This window comes from Penaeus vannamei, chromosome 2 (assembly GCF_042767895.1).
Source record: "Penaeus vannamei isolate JL-2024 chromosome 2, ASM4276789v1, whole genome shotgun sequence".
Lineage (NCBI taxonomy): Eukaryota > Metazoa > Arthropoda > Malacostraca > Decapoda > Penaeidae > Penaeus > Penaeus vannamei.
Window position 1 is genome coordinate 7933880 of NC_091550.1, and position 12500 is coordinate 7946379.

At 38.7% G+C, this 12500-nt stretch overlaps 2 protein-coding genes across 2 annotated transcripts in view; one reads left to right on the plus strand and one right to left on the minus strand.

Annotated features, from left to right (window-relative positions):
• LOC113818760 (mucin-2) overlaps nucleotides 1–3541 on the minus strand; it is a 31228-nt gene extending 27687 nt beyond the window's left edge. The window contains exon 1 of the mRNA XM_070129828.1: nucleotides 3309–3541. The gene's annotated coding sequence lies outside the window, so the exon portion shown is untranslated. The remainder of the gene's footprint in view (nucleotides 1–3308) is intronic.
• Nucleotides 1–12500, plus strand: part of LOC113818767 (low-density lipoprotein receptor-related protein 4-like) — a 194277-nt gene that overhangs the window by 176397 nt on the left and 5380 nt on the right. The window contains exons 12-25 of the mRNA XM_070135401.1: nucleotides 1426–1579; nucleotides 2047–2161; nucleotides 2809–2903; nucleotides 3280–3461; nucleotides 4003–4166; nucleotides 4776–4919; nucleotides 5460–5719; nucleotides 6197–6358; nucleotides 6693–6908; nucleotides 7165–7288; nucleotides 7981–8137; nucleotides 9538–9700; nucleotides 10340–10473; nucleotides 11604–11791. Coding sequence (XP_069991502.1) covers nucleotides 1426–1579; nucleotides 2047–2161; nucleotides 2809–2903; nucleotides 3280–3461; nucleotides 4003–4166; nucleotides 4776–4919; nucleotides 5460–5719; nucleotides 6197–6358; nucleotides 6693–6908; nucleotides 7165–7288; nucleotides 7981–8137; nucleotides 9538–9700; nucleotides 10340–10473; nucleotides 11604–11791 — 2258 coding nt within the window. The remainder of the gene's footprint in view (nucleotides 1–1425; nucleotides 1580–2046; nucleotides 2162–2808; nucleotides 2904–3279; nucleotides 3462–4002; nucleotides 4167–4775; nucleotides 4920–5459; nucleotides 5720–6196; nucleotides 6359–6692; nucleotides 6909–7164; nucleotides 7289–7980; nucleotides 8138–9537; nucleotides 9701–10339; nucleotides 10474–11603; nucleotides 11792–12500) is intronic.

Genomic DNA, 12500 nt, shown 5'->3' on the forward strand with positions numbered 1-12500 from the left:
ATGCATATGTACATATATACAAATGCATAGACCTACATATATATATATATATATATATATATATATATATATATACATACATACATACACAATCACATCTATCTATCTCTACATTTATGTGTATGTGTAGAAAAGAGAGGAGTGGGAATTAATATCTTCACAATACAAGAGATATTCAACCGTTCTAAACTGGTTTAATTGATCTCTTGCATTGTCAAGATATTCATTCCCATTCATACGTGTCACCTTTATCACAATTAATACGGTTCATCTATATATATCTACCCATTTATCTATCTATATTATATATATATATATATATATATATATATATATATATATATATATATATTAACAGCGGCACCTTGTATCATCCACTGTAGGACATACGCTTTTCCAATTTCTTCCGTTCCCTGCTTCCTATTCTGTCGTTCGAATTTCGTCATTTCATCATGCCACTTGTCACTTTGACCCCCGTCTGACAGCTGATTCCCAGGCTGCTACTTTTACTGTTCACCTTTCGTCCTGGCTTCTACGGGGCTATCTGTTCACTATCTCTTCTTAATGGCCTTAAGTATATCTTCTACTATGATTTGTTCCCTACTCCACATTGTCCTCATCCTATGTTTGGGATAATATCTACATCAACCTCTACATTCATCTTAGAGTAATGTGGTCATAGTTCATGTTGCTGTCCCATATACCAGCAACATGAACTATGCTGCCCCATATATCAGTTCCTCTTGACCAGCTGTAAACTATTTGCTGAAAGCCTATCACCCTGGCTCTTTTGTGATCTGTTTCTCGGTTGAACTTGCTGATCGGTACTCTATTCCTGTACAATCCACCTGATATACATACAAACACACACACACACACACACACACACACACACACACACACACACACACACACACACACACACACACACACACACACACACACACACACACATACACACAAACACACACACACACACACACACACACACACACACACACACACACACACACACACACACACACACATATATATATATATATATATATATATATATATATATATATATATATATATATATATATAACAACAGATCAGTGATTTTCTATTTCGTCCTCATGATATCTTTGTAAGTTCAATCGAAAGTGTACGTGTGATATACCTGCAAGAATTTTCTTTTATTAAAGTATGTGTGCTCCCGAAGGAAAGGCCTTTTAATTTGCTTAAATGCTCATCAGTCAAGCTTGTTAGACATTTCCTCTAGACCAATTGTAGACAGTTTTGCTGAAATCACCCTGACCAGCACCTCCTTCATGACCTTATGGTATGACGCTCGCTTTTCCATCTCTGCATACATCCAATCGAAAGATAATGGGGAAAAAAACAAGAAAAACGACTTTAACATTTTTCTTTTTCGTCTTCCAGATCTCTGTCGACGGCCACGAGTACTCGGCCATCATGGAGGACCTCCAGAACGCGATATCCCTTGACTTCCACTACTACCGAGACCTCATCTTCTGGTCTGATGTCAGCCTGGACGTCATCATGAGAGCCTTCCTGAACGGCACCGAAGTCACGGGTAAGAATGGTGTTCAGTAGGTTGGTCGTATGATGTCAGGGCAGTTGCCTCATCGGATGTTTTATACATGACATAGATTCATTGTCGAACATACGTATGGGAATATAATACATATAGTTTTATTGTTTTTCTTTTGATTTATGTTTTCCTAGCATCCACACACACACACACACACACACACACACACACACACACACACACACACACACACACACACACACACACACACACACACACACACACACACACAGATACAGAGACAGACGGACCAACAGAGAAATAGGGACAGAGACAGACAGACCGACAGAGAAACAGGGACAGAGACAGGGAAAGTGACAAAAAGACAGCGAGAAAGAAAGAAAAAAAAAGAAAATTTGAAAATCACACACAGTAACGACACTACGAACAACACACCCATAACCACTCACAAATGGTCCTCTTAACTGCGCCCTCCCCCCCCCCCCCAGGCATCGTTCGCTGGGGCCTTAGGAAACCTGGGGGCGTGGCCGTGGACTGGATCAACGACCACGTGTACTGGATGGACGGGATAACCAAGAGGATCGAGGTTGCAGAATTAGATGGGTAATGATGGATTGCAATGTTAATAATGATCGGCAGTTGTAATTGGGTGATAATGGTCGTTATGGTTATGGTCGTTATCATGTAGAGATGATTTGGAGTTTGGAGTTTGTTTGACTGTTGAATATTATAATTTTATGATAATGTTATCATGGCTGTAATTGTAATGATAATAATATTATTATGGTTATAATTGTAATGATAATAATATTATCATGGTTATAATTGTAATGATCAGAATATCATCATGGTTATAATTCTAACTTAGAAGAATCTCCATTTATCAAATTAAACATAACACCATTTCATTAAATAATAATATCCCTAAGTTATGAATATTTACTGTTTTCAGTTATAGAAAATAAAAAATCCCCATTTCATAATGATAAATATCCCAAATTCAAACGAATCATTTGACTTCCCAATTAAGATAAAAACACCCTTTCAGTAAACATAAAAATCCACAATTCATATGAATCTCCTTTCTGTCATTAAAAATATATCCCCATTGTAATACTAATTATCTAACAGTAAACATAGATATCCCTAAATTCACATAAATCTCCTTTCTGCCATTCAAAAAATCTCTCCTTTCTGCCATTCAAAAATAAATCCCCATCGTAATACTAATTATCCAATGACCTTTGCAGATCCAACCGTCACCCTATTGTCTGGAGCGGCCTGCAGAAACCTCGGGCGTTGGTGCTCTATCCACAGAAGAATTTGATGGTCTGGACGGACTGGGGTGAGGAAAAGGGAGGGAAATAGATTTAAAGAGGAGAGATAGGAAGGGAGAGGGAGGGAGAGGGAAATTAAGGGAGGGAGAGGGAGAGAGATGGAGGGAAAAGGAGAGGGAGGGAAATGAAGAGGTAGAAGGAGGGAGAGAGAAAGAGAGAGAGAGAGTGAGAGAAAAAAATTATATATATATATATATAATATATATATATAATATATATATATATATATATATATATATATATATATATAGAGAGAGAGAGAGAGAGAGAGAGAGAGAGAGAGAGAGAGGGAGAGGGAGAGGGAAGGAGAGAAAGAGAAAGAAAGAAAACAGGGACAGAGACAGAGAAATACCCGAAATACCCCACCCTCCACTCCTCCTGCAGGTGAAAACGCGACCATCGAGAGCTCTTACCTGGACGGGTCTGGTCGCCGTGTCATCGTCAGGGAGGGACTGCAGTGGCCCAACGGCATCACGATGGACTACACGACCGAAACCATCTACTGGGTCGACGCTCGGCAACACAAGATCGAAGCGGCGCTGCTGGATGGTTCGAACAGGAAGACGGTAAGGCGGTCGAAGCCTTATTTTTTCCCCTCGAGGAGAATCTGGTTGTTTTCTAAGTATGGTTGGAGGTTTTGCCTTTCGTTGTGCATCCGTCTAAAATGTGGCGGATGGGAAATGGATATGTATCTTTATAGAAATCACTGTACATACACGCGTACACACATACATGCTTACAGTAGATTATTACATAAAATGCTAATCTATAATAACACCGACATAAAGTAATAAGACTATAAACCAATAAGATGATATATCAGCTAAAATAATAGTCATAAAATAAAACACACAAACACGATACGACAAAAAAACAACACACTATAAACCAACACGACACGACAAAAACGACACACTATAAACCAACACGATACGACAAGAACAACACACTATAAACCAACACGACACGACAGAAACAACACACTATAAACCAACACGATACGACAAAAAAACAACACACTATAAACCAACACGATACGACAAAAACGACACACTATAAACCAACACGATACAAAACACAACAATAATAACAACCTCTCCCTCACAGATACTGGAGCGCAGTTTGCCGCACCCCTTCGCCATAACCGTCTTTGAGGATAACCTGTACTGGACGGACTGGCGCACCCGTTCCATCCACATGGCCAACAAGAGGACGGGGAGAGACCACACCACCATTCACCAGAGCCTCGCTTTCCCTATGGATATCCGCAGGTGGGTATGACGTGAGGGAGAATGTTGATGTTAAAGTGGTGTGGCTCCGTTTTCTGTTGGTGGTGATGGCCATGAGGTACTGTGGTAATCGTAGATCGAAAGTTTTTGTTATTATTGTTATCATTTGATCTTTGTAATGGAAGAAAACATTCGCGGTATATACCTTTTTGGGTTGTAGATCGAAAGTTATTATAATTATTTGGTTATTGTAACGAGGGATATTTTTTTAGGGAAAGAATAAGGGTACCGAATTCCTTCACCACTGAGGGCCAGATGTACTACACGTAAACTATTTGTTCACCAGATGGAAAATATATCTCTATAATAGAATTTTTTTTTATTAATTTGTTTATTATGTAAGCCTATATAATCAGATAGGCCTATACATAGAGAGCGACCTATATGAATATATACAAGTCTATATAAACAGACAGGCCTTTATATAGAGAGATCTACATAATATATAGGCCTATATAAATAGATAGAACTATATATAGACAGGCCTATATAACTAGATATGTAGATATACCTACATATAGATAAACCTATACAGATAGATAGATAATATATATACATACATGCATATAATCATCCATCTACCTCCACCAGCATGCACGCCGAGAGACAACAGATACCGAGGGAGAGGGTGGGCTGTGCGAACAACAACGGCGGCTGCTCCCACCTGTGTCTCCCTGGCCAATACCAATACGCTTGCTATTGCCCCCACGGTCTTGCCCTTCTCGCCAACAAAAGGTAAGTGAGTGTATGTTTGCTTGGGACATCGTTTTGCCTTCGTTGTAGACCGTTAGGATTTGTTTTGTTTTTTTCTTCTTTTTTTTGCGCAATGGTTAGAAAGGTGTATTTTGTGTTCTTGCGGCACGTGGAAACTATTGGTTAGGTTGCGATAGACGGGAATATTAGGAATGTGTTGTCTTCACAAAAATAAACGTTCTGTGATTAAACAGTTATTATGGAAAGGCAATTTCCATGTGAGAAGCACTTAGATTTTCTTACAGTTTTGTAACCATGCTGCATAAAAAAGGAAAAAAAATGGAGTGAACTGAAAGCAAAAGTTTTTTATTTAATGTTTTCGGATCACCCTTATTACCATGTAATATTACCAAATATTTTTAAAAGAAGGCAACCCGAAAGTGAAGAACGAAGAAGCAAAATGTACACATCCATGTTTATCTTTCGGAAAGTGAAGTAGAAAAGAGAAACAAATACTAAACTTCCACTTGCCTCTCGTGGATCCTCCTTCCCGCCACCACTCGGCCTCTTTCACCCCCACAGGACGTGCAGCGACCGCCCCGAAGACGTCCTGGTGTTCGCCCAACGTAGCAACCTCCGCATGATTCCTCTGAACGGCACCCTCGAGGACAACCTGGCGAGGACGGACACGGTCGTTCCTGTAGACGGGGTGGAGTCGGCGGTGGCCCTCGACTTCTACACCGAGGACGACATCATCTTCTGGACGGATATCGAGGCGAAGACCATCAGCCGAGCTCATCTCAACGGCTCCTTGCAGACTATGGTGGTCAGGAACGTGCTGGGTGAGTGCGGGTTCGGGATCTGTCTGTCTGCTTGTCTGTCTGTGTCTGCCTCTGCCTCTGCTTCTGCCTCTCTCTCTCTATCTATCAATCTATCAAATCTATCTATCAATCTATCACTTTGTACCCTTTCTATGTCTTTCTGTTTTTGTTTTTGTTTTTCTTGTTTTATTTTGATCTTAGCTAAATTATCAACGTCAGAAATGTTATGACATCTTTATGGGCGCCTAGAAATATGCTAATCACCACTCCCACAAATCAAAGAGTTTTATATTAATTTTGTTATGATTGATAGACACATCTACATTCCATTTTTCTTGTCAATAAGTTATAAATATGTTTTGCTGCTTCTGTATTAGACCAAAACACATAAACCTTTGTGCAGTGTTTTCCCAACATTAAAACCAGCCTTGGAGTTCCCTGTCTAATTAACCCATAAACCTTCACCACGAATATAAAACCTAATTTCCAACTTCACAGAATTACCTGGAGGAGTAGCTGTTGACTGGTACACCGATAAGCTTTACTGGACGGACGCTGGGACGAAGCGTATAGAGGTGTCTAAGCTTGACGGCAGCATGCGTTCTCTGCTCATCTGGCAAGGACTCGACAAGCCAAGGGACATCGTTGTAGATCCGCAGGGTAAGGGCCTTCCGTGGGAGATGGGAGATTATAAGGAGATTCGTGTTTGGAAGATTGAAGAGCACTAAAAAAAAACAATAAAAAAATCTTGTTCTCTGTATTTCATTCCTTTTATGATGGGTTGTCGATGTTCATTATTTTTGTTCTTAGTTCTGATCATAGCATATGTTTATTTTGTTTTATGTATTCAATTTCTTTTTATTCCTTTATTTCTTCATTTACTTGCAGTTTACCGCCCTAGACAACCTCAACCTAAAAACCTGTATCTCAAACCCTCCTAATCTACCTCCCCCTTTTCCCAAAGCATTCGCACGTTCATTGCTCGTTGTTCCAGACGGCTACATGTTCTGGAGTGACTGGGGCAAGCACGCCAAGATCGAGCGGGCAAGCATGGACGGCTCCGAACGCATGACGCTGATCGACTCCAACCTGATGTGGCCCAACGGCTTGGCCATCGACTACGAGCGCCGCGTCCTCTACTGGCTGGACGCCTCGCTCAACAACATCGAGATGGCCGCCATGGATGGCACCAACAGGAAGATCCTCATAAGTAAGGCTGTTTGTTTGTATCTAATGTTCACACGCGTACACACACACACACACACACACACACACACACACACACACACACACACACACACACACACACACACACACACACACAAACAAACAAACACACAAACAAACACACACACACACTCCGTATTTATGTACGAACATATTCAGATCCCCACATACGCATACAAAAAATTAACGTCCGATAAGACAGAAGAAAATATATCGCCCGTTATATTTTCTTTTTCCAGAGGGTAACCTGACGCACCCCTTCGGCCTGACGCTGTGGAACGACCTGGTGTTCTGGTCCGACTGGGACACCAAGAGCATCCACGTCGCCAACAAACACAATGGGGGAAACAGACGCGTGGTGATGTAAGAATCTTGTTTATTTGAACTTGGGAGTAAATGAATGGGTTGAAAGGAGTAGAATCAAAATCAAAAACAGACAAAATTAAAGAAATGTATGTGTAGATTTAGATTTTTTTTATATAAATCTTCTGTGTAGAATTATATTTTTTTCAATAAATTTTGTGTAGAAATAGATTTTTTTCTATAAATCTTGTATGTGTAGATTTAGATTTTTTCTATGAATCTTCTGTGCAGAATAAGATTTTTTCAATAAATCTTGTGTAGAATTAGATTTTTTCTATAAATCTTGTATGTGTAGATTTAGATTTTTTCTATAAATCTTGTATGTGTAGATTTAGATTTTTTCTATAAATCTTGTATGTGTAGATTTAGACTTTTTCTATAAATCTTGTATGTGCAGATTTAGACATTTTCTATAAATCTTCTGTGTAGATTTAGATTTTTTTAAATATAAATCTTGTATGTGTATATTTAGATTTTTTCTATAAATCTTCTGTGTAGATTTAGATTTGTTTTATATAAATCTTGTATGTGTAGATTTAGACTTTTCCTATAAATCTTATGTATAGATTTAGATTTTTCTATAAATCTTGTATGTGTAGATCTTGATTCTTTCAATAGGATTGCTCTGAATGAACTTCCCTGATGCTGATGATAATTTTTTTTTTTGGGGGGGGCGTTTTCCATCGTTACAGAGACGGGTTAAAGGGACTCATGGACGTCCGAGTGTTCCAACGGAAGCAGACGAAGAGAGAAACAATCTGCAGCACCAACAACGGCGGCTGTTCACACTTGTGCTTGCTCAGGCCGAAGGGAGCGTCCTGCGCGTGTCCCACCGGTATATTGCTCAAGGTAACAGAGCCTCATAATACGCTAAGTTTTATGCGCACATTTTTGTCCATATCTTCGAAGTACTACACATTTCTTTTCGATCGTGCACATTTTTATACATAATTAACTCCGAAATATTACACATTTCTTTTCGATCGTGCACATTTTTATACATAATTAACTCTGAAATACTACAGATTTCTTTTCGATCGTGCACATTTTTATACATAATTTACTCCAAAATACTTCAGATTTCTTTTTGATCATGCACATTGTATAGAGTTGTCTCCAAAATATTACACATTTCTTTTTGATAATGCACATTTTTATACAGTTATCTCCAAAATACTACACATTTATTTTTATCATGCACATTTTATAGAGTTATCTCCAAAATACTACATATTTCTTTTCGGTCATGCACATTTTTATACATCATTATCTCCAAAATACTACACATTTCTTTTTATCATGCACATTTTATAGAGTTATCTCCAAAATACTACATATTTCTTTTCGGTCATGCACATTTTTATACATAATTATCTCCAAAATACTACACATTTCTTATCGATCATGCACATTCTATAGAGTTATCTCCAAAATATTACACATTTCTTTTTGATAATGCACTTTTTTATAGTTACCTCCAAAATACTACACATTTATTTTTATCATGCACATTTTTATAGAGTTTTCTCCAAAATACTGCATATTTCTTTTCGGTCATGCACATTTTTATACATCATTATCTCCAAAATACTACTGGTTTCTTTTTGATCATGCACATTTTTATAGAGTTATCTCCAAAATACTACACATTTATTTTTATCATGCACATTTTTATACATAATTATCTCCAAAATACTACTGGTTTCTTTTTGATCATGCACATTTTTATACACAGTTGTCTTCAAAATATTACAGATTATTCGACCATGCACATTTTTATACATTTCTCCAAAATACTACACATTTCGTTCCGATCATCAATATTTTTATACATAGTTATAAAAAAATTGTATATTTCTTTTCGATCATGCACATTTTTACACAAAATTATCTCCAAAATACTGCACATTTTTTTTCGATCATGCACATTTTTATACATATATCCAAAATACTACACATTTCTTTTTATCATGCACATTTTTATACATAATTATCTCCAAAATACTACATTCTTTTTATCATGCACATTCTTATAAATAGTTATCTGCAAAATACTACACATTTCTCTTCGACCATGCACATTTTTACAGAAAGTTATCCCCCAAATACTACACATTTCTTATCGATCATGCACATTTTTATACACATCTCCAATTTTTACACATTTTTTTTCGGTCATGCACTCCAGGACCATGCACTCGACATTTCCCGGGGCAATACAATGCCTCACACTTCCGCCCGCTTTCCAGAAAGATAAACACACGTGCCGGCGCCGACCCCTTCATTCGCTGCTGATCGCTGACCGAGAGAACATCCGCCAGATTTCCCTCGACATGTCCTATATGGTGGACGTCGTGTTGCCGATGCCTCACCACCAGATCGTAGTGGCTCTCGACGCCGATTCCGTCACAGGTGGGTTGCGTCGCGCCGGTCTCGGGGGACAGAGCCAAGAGGGAGAGGTATCGACTTGGCACCTCTTAAAAAAAAAAAAAAAAAAAAAAAAAGCACACTCTCCGGTTGGTCGTGATTAAGACGTAGCATGAAGTATCTACATTGGATTTAGATGTCCTACTGTAACGTGGGAGTGAATGCTTGTGTTTGTTTGTGTGTGTGTGTGTCTGTGTGTGTGTGTGTGTGTGTGTGTGTGTGTGTGTGTGTTTGTGTGTGTGTGTGTGTGTTCCTCCACTGACGCACAAGACTATTCTCGTATGGAAACAAAAGCCTATAATTCCTCCACTGACGCATAATATACCACTCTAGCACGAAAGTCGAGACCTAGAACTCCTCCACTAACTCACATTAGACTATCTTCGTATGAAAGCAAAAGCCAATCATTCCCCCACCAGCTGACATCAATACCCCCCCCCCCCCCTAAAAAAAAAAAAAAAAAAAAAACACTAACTCATACCAGACTAACCTAATACGAAAACAAAAACAAACAAAAAAATCCTCCACCTACGCACATCAACATCAAAAAATAGATTAAAAATAGATAAATAAAAAGTAAGAATTAAAAAAAATCTACCATGTTTTCCCTCCCCCTTCCCGCAGGTGACATCTACCTCGCGGACAACGCCATGCACGTGATTCGCCGCTGTTCCGCCGACGGGACCAAGAACCACGTCGTCATATCAGCGGCTATTAACACGGTGGAGGGCATTGCCGTAGACACAACGGGCAGGAAGGTAAGTGGGCGTGAACACAACCCTACCTGGCTCGGGTGAACAGTATTCGTAGTATGTGTATTGATTTCTTTTTAGCTGTGTGCTACAAGGTCGTTCCATTATTTGAGCATTGGAGAATATACGAGAGAGAGAGAGAGAGTTAGTGAGAAAGAGAGAGAGAGAAAGTTAGTGAGAAAGAGAGAGAGAGAAAGTTAGATAGAAAAAGAGACAGAGAAAGTTATTGAGAAAGAGAGAGAGAGTGAGAAAGAGAGAGAGAGAGAGAGAGAGAGAGCCCATACGTTTTTGTTTATTTTTCAAACGTAAGGCTTTTATATTGTCTTTTTCATCTATACATTGATGATTTATCAGTTATGCTCTATATCCCAAAAGTAAAAAAAGGAAAATAGTTAAGCAATATATATGTTAAAGTGTTTGTAAATTCTAGAATGTGTCCTGTATATACGTAAGCTTCTGCTAATCAAATTTTTAGTGGATGAATATTATACATTTTCCTATTACGAAGCTGCACAGAAAGAACTGTCAATCATGTTTTGTGACATGCATATGTATCATGAATTCTAAATAGACAATGAACAATAGTCTTTACAATAAAAGTCTCATAAACGAATATACAGTCTGAACTCAATCTTACGAACCCTTCATCAAAATAAATCCACAGACCCAATTTATTCACATCTCGAAAGCACCCGAATAATAATAGTATTAATAATGATGATAATAATAATAATAAAAAAACACTAGACGCTCTCAAGCACAACAGTAAGTTAACTGCAAATATAACGAAGAGAAGAACAAGAAAACTCCTGGAGAACCAATACAGCGAAAATTTACTTCGTCATATTCGCGTGTTTTGCCTTCGTTGTTCTACTTGCAACTCGTTCGACATGAATCCCACACGCAAGTTACACACACACAAACACCCCCCCCCCACACACACACACACAAACACCCCCCCCACACACACACACAAACACACACAAACACACACACACACACTCCCCACCCACCCACACAAACACCCACACCCACCCCACACCCCAAACCCACACCCACACCCACTCTCCACACCCCACCCACACACACACGCCCCCATTCAACCACCTTACCAACCGGAGTACCCCTTTCCTCAGATGTACTGGACGGACTTGAAACGCAAGTCGGTGGAGGTGAGCGAGCTGGACGGAAGCAACCGACGGGTCCTGTTCACTGACCTGCACAAGCCCCGAGGTATCGTGACTCACTACCCGAGTGGCAAGCTCTTCTGGGCGGACTGGGGCCTGCCGGGCATCGAGGTCTCGGATATGGACGGAAACGGACGGTGGGTTCGAGAGTTTTTGTTGTTTTTTTTAGTTTTTGGTTCGTCGTATTTTTTTTTAGTTATTGGTTCATCGTAGTTCATTTTCTCTCTCTCTTTCTTTTCCTTTTTTTTTTTTTTTTGGTTATTGGTTCATCGTAGTTCATTTTCTCTCTTTTTTTAGTTATTGGTTTATCGTTCTTTTTTTTAGTTACTGGTTCATCGTAATTCATTTTCTCTCTCTTCCTTTTTTTTGGTTATTGGTTCATCGTAGTTCATTTTCTCTCTTTCTTTTTTTAGGTATTGGTTTATCGTTCTTTTTTTTTAGTTATTGGTTCATCGTAGTTCACTTTCTCTTTTTTTCAGTCACGCTCATCGTAGTTTTTTTAGTTATTGGTTCATCATAGTTCTTTTTCTCTCTTTTTTTAGTTAGTGGTTCATCGTAGTTCATTTTCTCTCTCTCTCTCTTTCTTTTCTTTTAGTTATTGGTTTATCGTAGTTTCTTTTTTTAGATATTAGTTCATCGTAGTTCATTTTCATTCTCCTTTTTTTTTTGTTATTGGTTCATCGTAGTTCATTTTCTCTCTTTTTTCTTTATTTTTTAGTTATTGGTTTATCGTAGTAGAACCTATTTCGAGTTGAGAGGATGAAGACTCATGGATAGGGAGAGAAGGATAGGGGGGAATATTTGCTCAGGATATTGGTGGAGAGAAGGATAGGGGGGAATATTTGC